Source organism: Limulus polyphemus, unplaced genomic scaffold (genome assembly GCF_000517525.1).
Source record: "Limulus polyphemus unplaced genomic scaffold, Limulus_polyphemus-2.1.2 Scaffold262, whole genome shotgun sequence".
NCBI lineage: Eukaryota > Metazoa > Arthropoda > Merostomata > Xiphosura > Limulidae > Limulus > Limulus polyphemus.
Genome location: NW_013665872.1, coordinates 684,322 through 705,200, shown reverse-complemented (window position 1 = coordinate 705,200; position 20,879 = coordinate 684,322). Strand labels below are relative to the sequence as shown.

The following is a 20,879-nucleotide window of genomic DNA, read 5'->3' as shown; positions in this document are numbered from 1 at the left end:
CATAGCACCTCCTCATGTCTTGTTGCTCAGTTTATATTTTTTTATGCCTACTATATACATCTACAAGTGGTTAACAAATTATAAACTTGAATTTTTAAATACTGGCAAGCTAGGATATAAACTTAGAACCTCCCACCACTTTGATTTGCTGAAAAATCAATGTATCTAGCAAATCAACTGAAGTGGCACCTCGTTCTACTCCATTCTTTCCACACCTCTTTTTTAGTTCCACCTACTTTTCTTAAGGGTCTGTTTATAACCAATAGAAAGAACAAGTTGTGCTTTACATGATGCTGACAGTTGTTTGTAAAGAGCTTGGAAGAGAAAATAATAATTTCTGAATGGAGATAAAAATGTTTTTAACATATATATACTTTATTTATAAACCCAAGTTACAGATGTTTTGGGTGTACTAGTAGAGTAATGTAATATATTTTTTTATTTCTAAAATGTATATTTGAAGCCTACAAAAATTATATTTCTTCACCCTCCACTCGAAAAAATAAACGAGGCTTAGCACTAAAGGCACACGATGTCAAAATATTTTCCTATCACTGTAATTTCTCGTAAGTATTAGAAATCATTGGTTTTCTATGTAATTTTCATTTATTGTTCAAGTTTTAAGAAAAATAGCTAAAATTTAAGCACTTATGAGTAAATATATATATATTTAATGTATGGTAGCCGAAATATTGGTAGTACAGTTAGATTTGTACTTTGTATTTGATTCTGTGTGTGTATATATATATATATATATATATATGTGTGTGTGTGTGTGTGTGGATTATAAATGATTATTACTTACTTTAAGGAAAGAGTCAGTAACAACTCAATGTGTTTCACAACTGTAAGGAAACATCTAAACTACACCTTAGCTGCAAAAGTAAGAATATTTTCCAATGAAGATTAGAGTTATAATGCTTGCAAAACTAAATGAATGTGATAATTAGTACTGAAACCAAAGTTTTTATTGGTTGATGAATAAGTGCTGAAAAGGTAAATAGGATTTTATTTATAAGCATGTGCTCAAATAACATTTTTGTATACTTGTGCCATTAAATTCCAAACACCCCAAAAGGATTACCAGTATTCAAAAAATTGCAATGTTTATTATATCAGCACCAAACCATATAATAAATGTTTTGACAGGTTCAAAGTGCAGTGATGTTATTCTTGAAAAGTCATGTTGTGAAGACTGTAGGATACATACATAATCTGATAAATTACACATCCTGTTGTCGGCATAAATGTTTTCACTAATTTTAAGTGTAGTGTGATAACTCTGAATTTTCCAAGAAAACATTTTAGCACATATAATCCGATACATTAGTCATCCTATTCTTGGAGCAAAGGTTGAGTTGACAATCTTTTTGTGTGTGCTTTGGAGCTTTCAGGAGTATTGTATTATGGTGGTGTCACGTAAACAGTCTACTGACACAAGCAGCGATTTATTGGTTTATTTTCAGCGGGGTTCTACTTTAGTCATTGATAGTAAAATGAACACAAAAAATAAATGTGAAATGTTTAGCAGTTCAAACTCATATGAGAAGTACTTTGAAACTTGTGACCAATAATAAAAGGAAAAAAAGGCACAGCTGCTCCTTTTATTTCTAATTTTACAACTTGTCTTTTTATTATACTTTCGGGATTTGTCTACAGGCTGATGACTCAAGTATATCATTAAATAACTGATAAGATATAGTTTTACTGAAAACAAATGTCTGAAATGTATTTAGGTTTTAAAGATTACACAAAAGAAATTTGAGATTTTTGTAATGAAGAATAGTATTTTTAATCATAACATGAAAATAACTTCCACTCAGACTAGTAACAAAACAAACTCTATATATTCATAAACAAATCTTTAGTAAAAATACTTATTAAAAAATTTGATTTTTTGTGTACAAAAAAAAAGACTTGTAATGTTTACTAAAGGTATAGTAAATTTTGTGAAGATGTACATACTGAATTAAAAGTTATAGTATAAATAATTAACATGTGCAAATGTGTATATGAACTCTTGTATATTATACCGAGCCCACAGAAAAGGGTTAATAACTTATTTCACATTAATGAAAGATTTGGAGTGTTCAATATTTTAGTTGGTTCTGACAAGAAACTGTTCAATTTTTAGAAAAGAAACAAGAGCTTGCAGAATTTTTGCTAATCATTTTCTCAGTATTTATTTCCTGTGTAAATTAGAGTTTTGAAAACATTTTAGTGGTTAGAAATATGAGTACATCACCATGGTATTACTTAGTTTTATCTAAGTTATATTTAACCTGTAATATAGGTTAATTAATGTTAAAATGCTAGCCCTGTTCTAATTGGCCACTCAAAGTCAGAAGCAACGGCAAGAGATTGTAAAGCCATTCCCCTCTTGAATAAGGTTTTTGATATGGCAACCAGACAATGGTGGAAGACCTCAAGTGCAAGCTAGGTAGAAATGCCAGCTGGCAGCAGTATCTGTCACTAGGAAATGTGTTGGTTGTTTCAGATGCCTGAATTGACAAGTGAATATACCACAACCACAAGATGGAACAATAATCAATTTTTGCCTCATGTCTTCTCACAGAATGTTTGTGGAAAAAAACCTGGGTGGAATCATTCAGGTTTCAACATTTAACCCTATGGTGCTGACTGAACTTTTGAGCTATTAAATGCCTAGTTGATATGATATCTTCAATCTTGACTTGTTATTAAAGGCCAAAAGTGTGGTCAGTTTAACCTATCTTGATTTCCTGAAGTGATTAACTTGTGAGTTGCCTTACTAGCTACTATCTAATATTATGAAAGATGACTTCTTACTGGCTGAAAGGGAATAGAATGCTTTAATATGACTACCTGTCAATGTGAAGGAAGATTTGGCAACCTTCCACCACCAACTGTTGCCACCTCTTTAAAAGTGAGCCACAGCCCAAATCCAAAAACTACCAAGAGTTGAAGACAGAAAAAAAAAGTATCCTGTCAAAAAGTACAAAATCAGAGAGGCATCATGGCCCACCTTTGATATAACAACAAAATACTCAATGCTAATCATAATAAATTTTCCCTGTGATTAAGTCTCAGAAGAAGAAGAGGAAGTGCCTTTCTTCTGAGGATTATGAGACTCCCATTATCACCATTTTAAAATTCACAACAGGCATTGTCAAAACCTGCAGGGTCCCAAATGCTTCTCTACTGACAAAAACTCTGAAGTGGGAACAATCAGAATAAATTTTAAAATTTTATTTATATATTCAAATGTAAAATAGTAGATCATCAAGAACAGTGAGGGACTTTTGGTTATTGGGAGACATCTGACAAATGGTTTCCTTGGCCATGCTGAGATACTTTCTTGGCTCTGGCCAGATCTTCCTGAAGTATTCTGTTTACTGGGTTGCTCTGAATCCATTAAGAACATTCTGACTTGTTATTTTCTTTTTACAGTGTGGCCCAGCCCTTTTTTCTATTGAGTACCTATATGACATATTCACATAATGATACTTTGCAATGTCATATTTGAACATTGTAACCTGTGGTCATGTCTTTAATAATGGAAAATTTAGCCATGAGACTTATATATAGATAAAACTGTTTTCATTTCTATGTTAAAGAGTATTTTGTATATGTGCAAGTGTATTCTATGTGAAAAGGGGTTATTAATATAATAAACATTAAAGGGCTTGTTTTTATTTACATTAGATGTTCAATATAAGTGCCATAGTATATTGCATTGGTTTAAGAGTATGATAAAAAGATAATTAAAAACTGTTAATTTAAAATGGAGAATAGGGATTGTCAAAAAAGTACAGAAACAAGTTGAATCAAAATGCAAAAATTATATTTTCAAGCCTACAATTAGGGGCTCTAAAAAAAAGTAAACACACTAGGCTGGAAACAGTGTCTAATTATGTCTACAGTACTTATTAATAGAAATGTGTAGTTTGAGAAAATAATGTAGACACTATTTCCAGCCTAGTTTGTTTACTTTTTTTTCAGAGTCTCTAGTTGTAGGCTTGAAAATATAAACTTTGCATTTTGATTCAACTTGTTTCTGTACTTTTATGAAGATCCCTGTTCCCTTTTTAAATTAACAATTTTCAATTAAATTTTAAGCTGCATATGCTTAAGGTTAAGTGCTATGATTTATAATTAATCAGAGTGTGAAAGGGTTGTATTATTAATAAAATTTTATGATAATTTACAAAGTTAGGTTTTTTCCTAACTTCTTATGTCAAGGTTATATTGATTAATCAAATGTTTGAAATTCAGTTGTGTCACTTGTTCCTCTGGAATATAGAAAACTTTGAGGTGACTTACTTTATGTTTTAAACTTGAGCTTGAACAACCTGCTTATGGCTGGTTTGTTGGAGTAGTACATGCAGAATTAAAAACTTGGAAACACAAGTAACAAGTTTAAACCATGGAAGCCTAAATCCAGAGACACAGTATACACCTCAGGAATAATAATGTAATAAGTAGTCTGTTCATTTACATTCTTTAAACCTTTGTTAGATAGCTAAAATAATGTAATGGAATACATTTAGTTTTGGATATGATGGCTTGTCTGATTGTTTGAGTGATCTCAATGAGCTAAATGGTCTTCTATTAACCTGATCATTCTTACATTAATAAAAAAACAACTATTTACCTGTTAATAAAAAAGTGTTTATAAATGTTCAGGGAAAAATCTTGATAGTCATTAGCAGTTATGCTAGAAAGATAAAGATGATCCATACCTTCAGGTGACTTCTTTGGTGAACCAGAATAAAATGATGCCATGATAATGCAAGTATTCTCTTCTTATAAGCTCCATCTCATACCTTCTCTGACAAAATAAAAATATAAAAGTTAGGTAACTACTTGTTAGTTTTCCACTACAAAACAAAAGAAACGTAAATGGTCACTCCATGCTAACCATATTTCTTAAATTTGTAAATGACAGTACTTTCAAAATGAGCTTAGATGTAACATATACATTAAAAAGAGCTTAAACTTGTATGTCTAGCACTCTTTAAAGCAGGGGTCATATCATTCAGTAATATGTTTCTGGTCATCATCTACAGAAAGTTGAGTATATTTATATTACAACAATTCTGAATATGCAGGTCAGGAAGTCATATGATACCCAAAGCTGATATAAAGTTGTGGTGGAGCATAATGTATCAGAACTATATTTTGACATTGTTTAGAATTTTGTGGGTAGTATGATGCCACCAAAAATGAAAATTTGTTGTTTTTGAAAAGGATGTGTAATAGTCTTTTCTGACATAAAATATTTGTACACTACAATCATAAAGAGGTGCTAAGACAGGGGATTTTACAATCCTTACACTTGATTTCATTGGAAAACAAAGGAATATGTATAAACTTGGGGCACCATGATCATCCAGAAAGAAACCCAAATCAGGCTGTACTCTATTCGTAGCAAGCAAAGTGTTATATCTTGTAACATGTAAGAATTGATGAACACAAATATCTGAGACAAAACTATCCATATGCAACATATTCAGTCAACAATGGTATATCTCAAGAACTGGAAAACTAAATGGGTATTCAAGCTATTCTATATGAAGACAAAACTGCATAAGTCACTGGATACAGTACTTATAGATTTCTGTGTACTTGGACTGTTGAAACAGGTTTTGGGAACCATTATCCCCATACACTAGATGGGTTATGAAAAGTTTGCAAGCAGAAGGGGTGTACTTTAGACATGACAACTTTAAAATGGAGAATATTGCAATGGATGCTATGTTGTATGGCTATTGTCAAGATGCAGAGTTGCAGACAAAGCATAAATGGACGTAGTGACATGGACTATAATGGCATGATGAGGGTCCAAAATCATTTTAATATAACATACTCTACCCCTGTATTAACTCTGTAAACCCATAATTTCTTGTTAATTCAGCCAGAATTATTTTGATGATGTCCAAATAATTAACATCATACCTTATAAAATTTCTGGTCTATTTATAAAAGTTGGATAAGAACATGGTTTGGATTAGTTTTCAGCCAAAGAGATTTAAATGTTATCGGATGCTGTCATTGTCTGATGGGTAAATCTGGATTTTCGGACGGATGTTGGCAGTGTCTCCTCAAGTTTAAGGAGTTAAATTAAAACACAAATTACAATTTTATTTTAAAATGGTTAGATAAGTTGTTGATATTTACCTGTATCATAACTATTACCTTTTTTGAATTTTTATTTTACAACGATATTCTCACACACATTAAGCTGGTGTAATTTATTATATCCATTATACTCCTCTACAAAATTCTTGTACACCTAGTTCATATATAGTTTGGATCTTTAAGGAGCCCCATAAACTCTGCTGCTTGCTCCAGAACATTATACCAGGCAATCTATGACCCAGCATGCAAAAAAAACTTTTAAGCATAAATACTTACTATGGTTCACATTATTCTTTGGATTTTTTTGTGAAAGAGCACTCTTAACCATGATTAATTTACATTATGATCAGTTGAATCTAGCACCTGTATGAGTAGTGTAATGGGTCAAATATTGGCAGTCTTCCCCTAGAATGGATATATACTCAAAGCACCACATTATTATGATTGTAAAAGCATGTGTAAGAAATAAGAGGTACTAGGCATATATTTATTTAGAAGGCTACTGCTACTTCAGGCAGGGGTCCATTAAGTTTGAAATAATATGAAAACTAATTTTAACATTTCTAAATGGTTACTGAACTGTTATTAGGACCAACAAATATGATACAATGAATGGTGAAAAATAAAAACTGAGTTTATCTCATTGATGAATAAATTTGGAAAAAATGAAGATAAAGTAAACTGAAGGTGTGGGTAGGATTTCACAATTCCAGCTTGAAAAAAAAGTCTTCCAAAAGAGAATTCAAGATGTTGTCAGGTGAAGTACTGCATATGGTGAGAAGAAATTTTTAATACTTGGCAAAGAACATCTTCTATAGACATTAACCTAAATTATGAGCAGTGGAAGCAAAGAGTAAGAAATGTCATTGATGACTCATGCATTTGTTGTATTAAAATAGGGTAGAAAAATCAACTAACTGAACATGGGGCCATTCAATGATACATACATATATTGGCTGGAGACGGCTTGAATGAGTAATGAAGAAAAACTTTAATATAAGTTTAACACAACCTCAAATGTACAATGTTTCGACAAGGTTTTGTCATCATCAGGTACATATATTGATTTTTTACATATTTCCTCATATTTGAACCAAAGATCTGTTACATGCCAAGTAAGTGCTCTACCAACTAAGCTAAAGCTAAAATATAATGAGACATCTTTATGTATTCCATTAATTATACAACACAATCAAGGCCTTAAATAGAATTAAATTTATCAATTTTGAAACTTTAAAAAGGTCGTATCTCTGACTTTCACAAACTGATAAAGTTTTAACCATAGTGTGACACCAGTTTGAGGATTGTGTTTGGAGTCACTGCCAAGAATTAACAAAAGAAAAACAAGGAAACATCAATAAAATGGTAAACTTCTTTTTTGTTAATGTTTTTACCATTAAATATGAGATACTCTAGCCAGGCCAATTTCATTTAATGGTATGTACGGTTCTTCCTTAAATTCTGTTTAATTGAAGAAACAACTGTTCTAGAAGAACTTGAGAATGACAAGATTTACCTTAACTGTAAAACACTGACAAAGCTTAGCAAGCAGACAGTGAAAATCTTAACAGTTGTTTCTGATGTCTCCTAACACTATGGAAATTTTTTACTAGAAAAATATTAATGTTTTAAAGTAGTGTCTAACAAGGATCTGTAAAACTTCATGTATAGTACCAGTCTGACTTGTGGTGTTATCAAAATGTTGAGATCTGTCAGAAATCACTTAGTAAAAGATATGAAAAACTGATTTTCAGCATGTGTTTAGAAATGGTTATCCTTCCTTAACTATTTTTATGGAGTTTTTCACTAGGACCTTCACCTTTTTTGGATGATGGCATCTAAGTTATGTATACCTTGACTGTTACAAAATGTTTGATACAGTTCTTCACAATAAATATAAGTTGAATGCTTTTCGATTTGGTATAAAATTCAAGAAGTGGATAAAACTTGGCTTAATAAATTCAGTAAAAAAGGAGCACCAAATAATGTCTATCTAAGTTGTGGAATAAAAAATTTAGAAATATGAACTTGTATATTGGGGGTAACATAAAAGCTTGTTCTTTAATGAATTATTCAGGATGTGGTATCTAAATCACTACTGCAGATATTTGTTTAAAAAGCAGATCTGTATGTTAAATTACGTGTTGCTAGGGTAACAAGAGATAAAATTATTATTTTATTTTCTTGGTACAATGGTAGTTTCTTACAAGTTCAAGTTGCATACTTTACTCAGAAATGTTGAAGTTAATTTCCATCAATGTTGTCACCGTGCCTATTTAGCATAGAAACAGTTACTATGAGTCGAGTTACAACTTACAGTGGATGTTCTGTTGTCAGTCGATCGTCCTACTACTAGTACTATTAAAGATTGAAATCAGCTGTTAGTGTTTTTGTTAATCAGCGTTAGATTATTAGTAAGGCCTAAATTTAAAAATGAGAATAGGCTACTGTCCAGTTACTCCAGTATCGCCATATTTGAAATTGAGTGTCACAAATTTAAACACCAAAGTTCTTTAAAATCTATTGTATACTTAATATTTAACTATAAATTAAAAACTAGTGCCTACGTACAACATCACAAGATGTACTTGCAGTTAAAAAACAACAACAAAAAACGGATAAATTTTAAACCACGTGTAATAATAATCGAAAGTGAGGGCATTGTGTGAAAACGAGTCACTAACCTCGCCATCGAAGGTATCCTCTTTTGTTTTCGTTTTTCCTAAAACGCGATTTAAATAAAAGTTGGTATGTCTAAAATAGAGAAAAGTATGTTAAGTTTGATAGAAAAATATTAAATTATCGACAATTTTGTATGAACTTGATATTTTTTATTCATTCATTTTAGTAAAAAAAAATATTTATATTCTTAGTTTCTTCTAACCGTTCAAACATCACGCCACACTTCCTCGTACGATGGTGTGATTACATGCGACTAGCGTGATTGCATAGGCTTAGGGATTTTGACCTTGAGACAGGTCCTTTTAAGTATAACATGAATCCAAGGTGAGTGAAATACCAACAATTAATGTATACTTATCTTAAAAACTGGCATAGTATTTTCTTTTAAACATTACAATTTTAAATCAGTTTTATTAAGTAATTACTAAATTAGGGCTGTATCCGGATTTTTATTAAGCATGAAATCTATATTTGTTTCAGTTGGAACAATATAAATTTAAAACAATTTGTTAAATTTATTTTACTCATTATGATATTTATTTATAATTGGCGTCAGCATTTAGGCATATACTGATTCCTGTTTATTTGCCGGTTGTTGTACTTATGTACTAGTAATAGTAACACTAGACAGCAGACACACTGTCAGTGTCTGGTAAAGTGCTAAACAAGTACTAGCAACTACTACAATGTCATTATTTCCGGTATTTTTATGACGTAATATGTAACGTGTGGTAGATGACAAATTATGGAAGAATTACAATATATATATATATAGTTGGTGGAGATATTTCAGGTTTTGTAAAAAAAAAGTAAAGTAATAGCAAATAATCGTAAATGAATGCACACATAAAATCGAACTGTTTTGTTGTATATTCGCGGGTAATATCCACAAAGAAATTCTCGCAAAGCTCTGATCCTTAGATGCAACAAACATACTAACATTGGCGGGTACATACGTAGCACGTGTAATATTAGTGATGTGATAACTGAATAACATAAAAAAGATATAACGGCTTGAATATGAAATCTTTGAAAGAAACCTTACACACGTGATTCTGTCATTTACATTCATATTTTTGTCTTTAACGATTTGCTTATCGTTCGATGATAGCGTGATCAGCTAAATTCAATAATTATATGATATATTCAGTTTCTAATTAACTATTTTAGTTTTAAGTCTGACCTCGTTCTCTTAACACTAATCTGTAACCAGGTTAATGTTGCTAAAACGATAATTTTTATACTGAAGGGGCGATTTGTGCATTTATTATTTAATTAATATACAGTAACACAAAAAGAACCAAGCTTAATATCAAGCAAGTCTTTAGAAGTTGAAGTAAGTATCTTTTTTTTATGTTTCTTTGTCTATAATTTATAAAAATATTGAGGAGAATTAATAAAACTTGGCTATTTTTACCAGTTACTAGTTGTGATAGACTAATATTAGACTTAAACTGTTAAAGAGTGTGGACTTGTGATACTGATAGGGTGGCACACAGAAGATTGACTAAGAAAATTACGTTGGGAAAAAACTATTAAATTACAGAGTGGCTGGGTGAGAGGAAATTCTCATTATTACATTTGGAGTCCAGTCAAACTGAACCTTTATTACTACAAGTGTAGTATTAAGTACCAGTAGTAGTGATATAGCTCATGGATTAATACTTGGGCTTTGTGTTATTGATAGGGTTATAATTACTAAAGTTTACTGATGACATTAAATTCTTTAGGTTTAGGTGTTTCTAGCTGTGTTGAGGCACTACAGAATGGTTTTTATATTATAGATTTTTAGACAACTACTTGGCAAATTACATTTAATTATAGTAAGTGCAAGGTAATGCATTAGGTTCATCATAATTTGGATTACACATTTAACATAGAATAGGGATAGGTTATCTAATGAAGATAAGATAAAATATCTTAGTTAACTTATTTTATAATGATTATAATATAAACTCTGTGCACTTGTCTGATTTTCTTATATGCATGTATACAAGTAAATTAGTAAAACATGCTTTTTGTTTTCCCATGATAAACCGTTAGTTACAAATAACAATGAATTATGTGATATGGTAACTATGGCTTAATATTTAATAATTGAACTTTTTAAGAGTATCAAGTTTTTATTTGTATATTTTGAATTGTGTTTATAATTGTAAGTTGATGTGTTTCAAAAAAGAATGAGGATGAAGTTTGAAGGTTGTTTCTGATGCTTCTGAATATTGGCATGATAGTGTGGTATATTCCGGTAAGATTGATTATTCCTAGAACAATGGGATCAGTCTTCATAATAACAGGAGTTTCAAGAAGATATTTATTATGAAGTAATTCTGAGTTCTTTGACTTTGAGAAAGAAATTATAATAAACGCAATTTAATGGATGTGGGTTATCATAATTTGAATTATCTGTATAATTTGGATGGAAATAACCATAACAGTGTCATGAAAGAAAGGGATCTTGGTGTTGTAATTGTTGATCAGTCTCTTAAGCCATCCAATCTGTGTGCTGTTGTTAGTGGTAGGGAAAATAGGATTTTAGAAATATTGAACACAAGTCTAAAGAGGTTATAATTTCATTGTATAGGTCACTGGTTAGGCTGCATTTGGTGTATAGTGTTCAGTCTTGGGCTCCTTACCTTAGGAAGGATGCTAAACTGTTGGTAAGGGAGCAAGGGAGGGTTACTAGAATGGTGCCTGGGATGAGGAGTTGTCATGTGAAGAAAGATTAAAATCTCTGAAATTGTTTTCTCTTGAAAAATGAAGAGTTAGAGGGAGATCTGATTAAGGTATTTAGGATTGTGAAGAGAATTGATAGTGTTGATGCATCATCTTTTTTCATACTTAATGGTGAGAATTGTAGGTATATGGGACACAAATATAAATTTTGGTAAGGTTGGAGTCATCTTCAGCTAAGATAGTTTTATTTTTTGTAAAAGGGAATGGGTTACCTTCAGATGTTGTGTAGGCAAGTGAGTTTAAGAAAAGCTTGATAACTATATGAATGATAAGGGCTGGAATTACAATTTTTTTATATTTTATTTATTTAATAGTTTTAGTTTAGTTCAGAGGATGGGATAGCCGAGATGGATCAATAGGTATGTTGTTGTCCCCAAACACTGTTATATGTTAGGATGAAGGACTGCACAGTCATCTGTCTAAACTCTCTTGAAAATAATGTTTAATAGGAATTAATATTACAGGTTAAGTTTTAGGAAAGTATCACTATTTGAAAGAAAGGACATAAACTTTACTTACCAAACTGAGGACTTAAGCTAGAGAAAGCAAACCAACAGGGCATAGTATTATATACTAAATTCTATAATTCTATATTCTCAGAACACTGCCACTCATGTTACTGTTGGTCAATCCCAATTGAAACATAAGGAAGTTCGTAATCTTGAGATATCACCTGACTTGTCATTGGAGGATACTGCTATCAACATCCTTGCAAAATGTGCAGCATTATAGCCATACTCACCAAAGGCCAAACAGGTGTTATCTCCAGTTACTTGTATAATGTGGATTGTATCTGGAGATTTGTGGATTTAAAACCATTAAATAATATAATTTCACTATGGATTTCTTTGGTTCTTAAACTTGTAAGGTTATAGAAGTTGTTTGAGTTGATAGTATTAGTTTTTATAGGCATCTGTCACATGACTGATTTTTATTTGTTGTATTTACACAACTGAAAAATAGCTACTTATCAGCAATGGCTATATGCATATACTCAACAGGTTTTTGCTTCTGAATGTGGTTTATGCATCTATGTTTCTTTTTTTTTGCCAGTTATAAAGAATAATTATACAAAAAGTTCTATCAATTCTAACTATATGCATCATAAATTTATTTTATTTTTGATCTGCTATTTGTAACTGATCTTGTTTACAGGTATTGTTTGGAAAATAGTACAGTCATTCTAAGATAAAATAAAGCCAAACCTGTCACTAATTGCAACAAAAGATATTTCAACTGTTTTCTATCCAGAAAAATGTACTCTTTGATATATTAAAAGTCTTATTGTATTGGAAAATTTGCAAAAAATGAAGTGGCTGCCATCTATAATACAAATAATCCTAACTTTGCACCCAGTAAATATAGACTGATAATCTAAGACTCTTTGTTTGCTACAATTATATCTGATCATGCCTGTCATCACAGGGATAAATTGTTCTTTACAAGCTCTCCATACCCATTCTTCTGGTAGTGTGTTTCCCACAGGTCCCTTCCAATATTGAATATAGTAGTTGTATGTAGACTGTGGTACTTTGCTGGAGCTAATATACAAGTAAAACTCTGTGGCCAAACTTATAAACTCTTGGTGGTAATTTCTTGTGAAATCACTTGTTTTGCAGAACATCAAGCCCTTCCTCAGGCTTACCATTATACAGATGGGCCACAGCTGTAAAGGTGAGAAGTATTGTCATGCCCCAGAATAGCATGTTTAAAGAGTATATTGGTGCAGATATATAGTTCTTGCTGCTCCTTTACTGCCTTTATGTTCTACACACAATGCTTTTTTGAAATTTTTTTCATTCAGGCTGGAAGAAAAAAATCATGAAGCAGGCCTGTGTAGTAGCAGAACAGAATCAGTAGGCCTGACCTTTGCCTAGAAGCACAATGTTGATTCTCATTGCTGACTCTACTGCTGTTTGCAAAACAGAGGAGATCCATATCTTGAGCTTGATGAGTCTGTGATTTGTTCATTTGCAAGTATCCACTGAGACTATTGATAAATCATTGCTTGTTTGATTAGTTAATTAACAATTCATTTTTCTTCATTATGTCACATGTCATCAGTGAATGTCTCATGGCTGCTCGAACTTTCCCTCCCATACTTCTTTGGTCAGTAGTATCCTTTGTGGATGCACTGTTATATCCATCGAACAAGTTAATTGCCTATCCATATTTTCTCATAACATAAACTGTGTACAGAATAAAAATATCCCTGTTTGTAACTGTCATGCCCCCCTGGCAACAGGATACAATGAATGAATGCATCACCATCTAGCTCATACTGACTTTACCTGTTGCCACTGGAACATGTGATGTTAGTTGAGCCCAAATTGCATCTGAAAGCATTGGCTTCTGTGGCTCTTGAAGCATGAGTGATGAGCCAAAAAGTGCTGGTGAATGATTGTACAATTCAGATTTTAACATTGCCTCAGTCTTGGTTAATGCTTTTGCTGTAAATATGAGTCATTGAGGGTCCATCTGAACTCTTTCACTCCTGATCTTCAAAAACTGACCATGATAGACCATTCCTATGTATTGTATTTTGCTTTCATTCAATTTCTACATAACAAAAATGTCATAAAAAGCTTAACATCATAATTCTACTTGCACTATAGGTAAAGAATTATGATAATCTGTACAGTAGATGGTAGCCATTTTATTTTTTTCCATTTTTCAGAGTTTCTCCTTCACATGATTCATTAAGACTTTTGTCATGTCATATAAGATGTATTTCTGGGTATAAGACAGACAAAATATCTCCTGTTGCAATTACTGTGAAGTAAAACCTTTGAATGACTGAACTGAAAACTGGAACATTAATGTTAAACCTATAATGAGCACCTACTTTATTATACATGTATGTTATTTATATAAAATTATTAAAACTTGTTAGACATGCATATTGAAAAAAAGCAGGAATGTAAACAGCAAGTGAATCAGAGTCTGATGTTATACTGAATATTCTAGCAAATATAACCCAAGAAATTTAACTCTAATCTCACTTAGATTCTAGTTATTAAGGGTAAAAATGAAATAAAGAGTTCATCTTACACTAAATTTCACCAGTATTAATTAAAGTAATCCATTTTTAAAGGTGAATACAAATCACAAAAAAAGAGAGAAATAAAAAAAGAAATCTAGAAAGTAAAATATATGGCATTTTCCACCTTAATATAATTTGTATTCAGTCCTTCAATCTAAGCAGATTCATTTGAATCTAGAGTAAACATTTTACAATCTCATTATCAAGAGTTATTTTCAAAATCTAAACTAATATTTTCATACATTTATCTGATAACTTCTACCAAAAGAGCAGCAAAGACTACAGTAATAATATCAATTAATAATAATTAGCCTTAACCATGAGTAACAGACACACTATGAAAAAAGAAAAAAGCTTCTATGCACATTCTGCTCTTGGTCATCAGTTGGGTACTTTTGCTGCTAGTGGTAATTTTGGCTTAGAATATTGGGCTTGCTTAGCGATATTACCAAGCAATGAAGTAGAATTCTCATGCAAATCTTCGTGTACTATGCTTATCACATTTGGCCAATGTAGTTATCTATATACTACTAAAACTCTGATATTACTTGTTTGTTTGTGTGTATGCTTGTCTGTAATTAAATACAGCAAAAACGGTGCACAATAGTGCCATATTTGTAATGAAATGAGAAAAGAAACAGAATAAAACAAGTTTCGTTAAAATCGGGTCACGGGTTACCGAGTTAGCGCCGTTTTTCGGGTCACTTTTCGTACATTTCATTATCATAAAACTTTGTTTTCCACCTGATGAATCACTGATGTATATCTTCTATACAACAATATATGCATAACAGAAATTAAATGATGAAATGAAAATGTGTTATAACTGTGCATAGAAAGAACAACAATAAAATTGACCTACACTATTATTGACTATTTGCAAATAGTAACTATGGAGACGAGGTAATAAAATAAAAACCAAGTCGAGAACAACAACAAAATTTTATAAACGAAAACCTCTCGACGAGCATTGGCTATTATATTATTTCCCTATCAATCTTCCCAACTTCATTAAAAGGCGTAAGATGACAAAAACAAGATCTTGATGAATCTATCTATATGCTACTAAAACTCTGAGATTGTTTGTTTGTTTATTTTCTCAGTCAAAAAATCATTCACACTACTGTTCGCGCTCTTTACAAAACTTCTTACTTCACTTTTTTGAAAAATGAAATGGTCTTTCCTTTTATTCCTGATTAAAAATCAAATATCCTTTCTTGAATTATAAATAACACGAATGGATTGAAATATTTAATTAAATTATCTCAAAATAAACCGTTATTTCAGTGCAATATTGAAATTAGCTTGAATTCTTCATTACCTCTGAATGGTGGTTGACCAAACAGGTCACGGTGGTCTAGTTACCCTTTAAGAATACTATAGATATTTAACCTACATATTACATTATTTAGATTTAATACTATAAATTGCAGAAACACATTATTCTGGTATATAAATATACATAATTACATACATAAAATTTAACTTTATTTTTTGTTTATGTTGACCTTTCCTAAGGAACTTATTTGTTAACACTGTCAGTGTTTACTGCAAGTATGAAATGATCGCTGTATGTAGTGAACCGACTTAGAAATGGGTAAATTTGGAGTTTGTGCAAGGTTTATTGGAAACTTCAACTGAAGATGATGCATTCTTGTCAATGGTTGAGTTAATGTTTTATGTACAGTTTGAGAAATATTGAATTGAAATGAAAATGTTGGTTTCAAATGATATATTTCATTAGTATCCTAACTTTCTTTTATTTCGATATGTGTACTGATCACTCCAGTAAATATTCATTTCGTTTTAATTAGAAAAAGGCAGGCCCAACTTGTAAAAGTCTGTGTATCAGTATGCATGTATATATTTATATGTTGTTTATCACGCCTATTGCTATCAACTTTGTTAGATATGATGTATGGAAATCAGTTAATGGTGATTTCCTTGTAAAAACAGAAACGTTATTTACATACCCGATGAGGCTCATCAAAATAATGTAAAATATTGCTCAGTGGAACTGTGTTAAATCTTATAATTATTGCTTACAGAAGTATGATGTGTATTTTATTATATATTTTGATCGTAAAGTATATTACAAAGTACAATTTAGACCTAACCGTTGTATATTTCCCCCTCCCCTACCCCATCATGGCTAAGTCTTGGTTTTCCCGCAGTGAACCCCTTTTTCTGAGGATGAGGAAGTTGTTTCAAATATAGGAAATGACCAGTTTTCTAAGCATTGTATGTCACCACCTTTATCGTTAAACGTAAGCTTCTCTGGTCAATGTCTGCGTTGTTGTCAAACGGGGTTCGTACAAAGGTTAAGTAGCATAGAATTAATTCCTTACAAGGGAAGGTCATGACCTTCAAAGTTGCTTTACGTGCTTCAGAAATTTCACAATAATGCTGACTATTTTGCCTTGAACGCTGTTAGTGTATGTTGAAGGTGATTAAACACGATTTGCACTAAACATATAGCGATTCCATGTGTGATTTTTCAGTTTTATGTACATTTTGTACACACACACACTCAGTACTCGTGTACAAATCAACTTGTACACTGGATAGCAGGACACTCCCATTATTTATTTTATTGGTATATTTTTTCAGGACAGATATTTATACTCTGTAGACAATATGTGTTAATAGTGTTTAAGTAGTAAATGTACTGTCACACATTTATTCCATGGTTACAATAATAATATTTATGGTTACCGTTTGTATTAGCGGAGGTTTTTTTACTAGATGTTAAGAAGACCAACTTTAATGAGCCCGCCATTAACGGACATAAAAATGCATAGACATTGTTTAATAATAATAACTGTGTCATGAAAATGAAAGAGTGAGTATCCTTAAATTATTTGAGCACTGTACTGTTAAGGATGAACATTCTTATTCTTCAGCTTTTAGGTTGATAAACGCAAAGCTTTCAACTTTAACCTTAAAAATAATTCAAACTTTAATTATTTTGTTTTAAATGCTTGATAGTCTCAAAAGTCTTAAAACATATAGATAGAGGCAAGAAAAATAAATGAATCTCATTCATTTTTATTTTGTATTTATGACAAATTTACTAAGGCACAACGCTAGAAACCGGGTTTCGATACCCGTGGTGGGCAGAGCACAGATAGCCCTTGTGTAGCTTTGTGCATAATTAAAAAAAAAACAAAAAACAAAACAATACTAAGGCAATTGGCGTTTTTTATTTTGTATTTATGACAAATTTACTAAGGCAATTGGCGTTTTTTATTTTGTATTTATGACAAATTTACTAAGGCAATTGCCGTTTTTTTATTTTGTATTTATGACATATTTACTAAGGCAATTGCCGTTTTTTTAGTTTGTATTTATGACAAATTTACTAAGGCAATTGGCGTTTTTTTATTATGTATTTATGACAAATTTACTAAGGCAATTGCCGTTTTTTATTTTGAACAACTGGCCAGAGGAAAAGCAACCAGTCAGCAGCACATTAATTCACTCTGGGTTAATTGTCACTCTTAAAACTTGGCCCGGCATGGCCAGGTGGTTAGGGCGCTCGACTCGCAATCTGTGGGTCGAGGGTTCGAATCCACGTCACACCAAACATGCTCGCCCTTTCAGCCGTGGGGGCGTTATAACGAGCGATCAATCCCACTATTCGTTGGTAAAAGAGTAGCCCAAGAGTTTGAGGTGGGTGGTGATGACTAGCTGCCTTCCCTCTAGTCTTACACTGCTAAATTAGGGACGGCTAGCGCAGATAGCCCTCGTTTAGCTTTGCTCGAAATCCATAACAAACAAACTTAAAACGCATCAGTAGCGCAAAGTGTGTTGGGAATGTTTTGTGGTATTGCATGGAGTCGGAGATGGGGAATGTTACGTTTAATTTAAGAATAATATTCGTAAAATTCGGGTAATCGTAGAACTTAACAAAGGAGGGTCCACCATTGGCACTTCGTTACTGGAAAAAATAAAAATTGCGCTCCCTGGGTGCTTTATAGGGCTGATGAGTGCTGTTGACTAGGTGCTTTCCATGTATGTTAGTTCGAAGTTATGGATAATACATTCCGATCCCCTCCTCCCCCAGTGGCACAGTGGTATGTCAGCGGACTTGCAACTCTAGAAACCGGGTTTCGTGGTGGGCAGAGCACAGATAGCCCATTGTGTAGCTTTGTGCTTAACTTAAAACAAGCAAACATTCCGATAGTCTTTGAGTCTCTTTGTGTGAATATCCGGAGGCAAATGCATTTGTGAAGAAATTCATTTCATTGCTGAACGTGCAAATAATAAGTGATATAGCTAAAATAATTAATAAAACATAAAGTAATTTTAAGTTTAAATTTTTGTTTCAACAATCTTTTTAGTATGACACATTTTATCACGATAGTTGTTTTATAGCGCAAAGCTACACAATGGATTATCTCTGCTCTGTCCTCCGCGAGGAATCAAATCTCAGATTTTAGCGTTGTTAAGTCCGTAAACGTACCGCTGACCTACCAGGGGATATGTACGAAAGATTAAAATAAATGATTTCTGTCAGTTTTATATCTTCCAAGTACAGAAAATGTTGAAGCGTCGCCCTCACGCGCATCTGAAAATAGTGGTAGAATAAACTGGCCTTATCGTGTGTGCGTTTTGTTATAGAAAAGCCACGTTGGGCTATTTGCTTTTTCCACCGAGGGGAATCGATCCCCTGATTTTAGCGTTGTAAATCCGAAACTTACCGCTATCCCACCGGGGAACGAGCTTACCGAAATTATCAGAGTGGTGTTGACTGTGGTACCTGTGATATTAGTTTGAACCTATCTCGTTTACTGATCGACGATCTTAATTTAGGGGAGTTATTGATACAGCAAGTTTATTAACAAGTATACTTTTTCAGAAAGTTTATATATATATAAACGGTTAGTTCAATCTTTTTTTTCATAATGCAATATTTTCTGAGTTTTTAACTATACGTATTAACCTATTTACCAGAGGCTTTCTTAAGTAGCATAGAGACCCAATAGTCTCCCCCCCTCAATGACTCAGCGCTAATCTCGTGAACTTGTAACGTTAAAATATGAGGTTTGATCCATGCAGTAGGAACTGCTTATTAACAAACTTAAGCAATATAACAAACAGTTTCTTGGAAAATATATGAAGGAAATTTAGAAATGGACAGTGTCTGTTTTGCATAGTAATAAGTTGGAAGATTTGTTGTGATGCAATATTGCATCTTTGATATGATTGACCTATAAAAGGACATTTTCTATCGGAACATTACGTTCATGGAATTATTCTGACGTATTCTGAGATTGAACTTAAACGCGTGTTATCTACAGGTTCTTGCTGCAATCTGTTTCTATATATTTATTAAATTATTTATAATTTTGTACTCGGTTTCTCTCTCTCTCTCTATATATATATGTATATATATATCCCCTTTTTGAAATTATTTTTACCGTATTGTCTGTAAAATATTGCTTGAAAGTTATTTAGTTAGATAAATCTGTGGCTCAGTCAAGGTGGTGATGATCTTATCACGTGCCAGGAAATTTCTGTAGCATTTTTGCAGAAGTAATTTAAGAAGTGTGAGTATGGAAAGATTTCCATATAAGAGCATTTTATCATCTTTGTGAGTGCTTATTTATTTAATATACAGATGAAAGAGCCACATAACTAGTTGAGGACTACCGTTAATTTTTTTTCTTCAAATTAAGCTGTGGACGAACACTTGCAATTGAATTATTTATGAAGTAAAACATCTTTCAAGTCATGTACAGTTTGTTGCAATGTGTCCCAGCCCTTTTACCTTTAATTAGCTCGGCGATAAGTCTGAGGGCTCATATCGCCAAAAACCCGTGGTGGTCATAGCACAAAAAGCCCGTTGTGTAGCTTTGTGCTTAACCACAAATAAAAAGTAAACACAGCTCTTTTATATTAAATTAACACCTACAAAAAGAATACTATTCTTTAAGGATAACAAGGTTTTAATACCTTGTCCGAGTAAAATGTCTTAGTTCGTGTCTTCTCGAGAATGTACCGTTGTGATCGAATAATCTTTGGGTATTAACTTTTTATATGAAATATTTACTAGCAATAAGGAAAGCAGCTTTACAAATCTAAACATGTTAAAACACTGTTACATATTTTTGAAAATTGAAGTTGCTTCGAATTCGTCGACATAACAGCTAGGGTTGCCAACTGACGAAACAATCCATTCTGATTCGATGACGAGGAACGCACTTTCAGACTAATAATGGTTAACCCTTCAAGCCGTCTCCGACCGTTATTAATCCATTCTGATGTTTATAAGTAAAAGACGTAAGAAGCTATA

The 20,879-nt window shown here is 32.2% G+C and overlaps 2 protein-coding genes across 6 annotated transcripts in view; one reads left to right on the top strand and one right to left on the bottom strand.

Moving 5' to 3' along the window:
- The window catches only part of LOC106456835 (calcium-responsive transcription factor-like), a 63,429-nt gene extending 54,527 nt beyond the window's left edge, over window positions 1–8,902 (bottom strand). For 3 of the 5 annotated variants that reach the window (XR_002610012.1, XR_002610013.1, XM_022382609.1), the window contains exons 1-2: window positions 8,805–8,899; window positions 4,722–4,810 (exon numbers count right to left, since the gene is read on the bottom strand). Coding sequence is in view for 3 of the 5 variants with exons in the window: in XM_022382609.1 (XP_022238317.1) it covers window positions 4,722–4,764 (43 nt within the window). In the remaining 2 variants the exon portion in view is untranslated. Of the gene's footprint in view, window positions 1–4,721; window positions 4,811–8,691; window positions 8,773–8,804 lie in introns of those variants that run through there. The other 2 variants (XM_022382612.1, XM_022382611.1) reach the window with 2 other exon arrangements.
- A 116-nt stretch (window positions 8,903–9,018) lies between these two features.
- Window positions 9,019–20,879, top strand: part of LOC111085175 (acetyl-CoA carboxylase-like) — a 53,140-nt gene continuing 41,279 nt past the window's right edge. The window contains exon 1 of the mRNA XM_022382613.1: window positions 9,019–9,126. The gene's annotated coding sequence lies outside the window, so the exon portion shown is untranslated. The remainder of the gene's footprint in view (window positions 9,127–20,879) is intronic.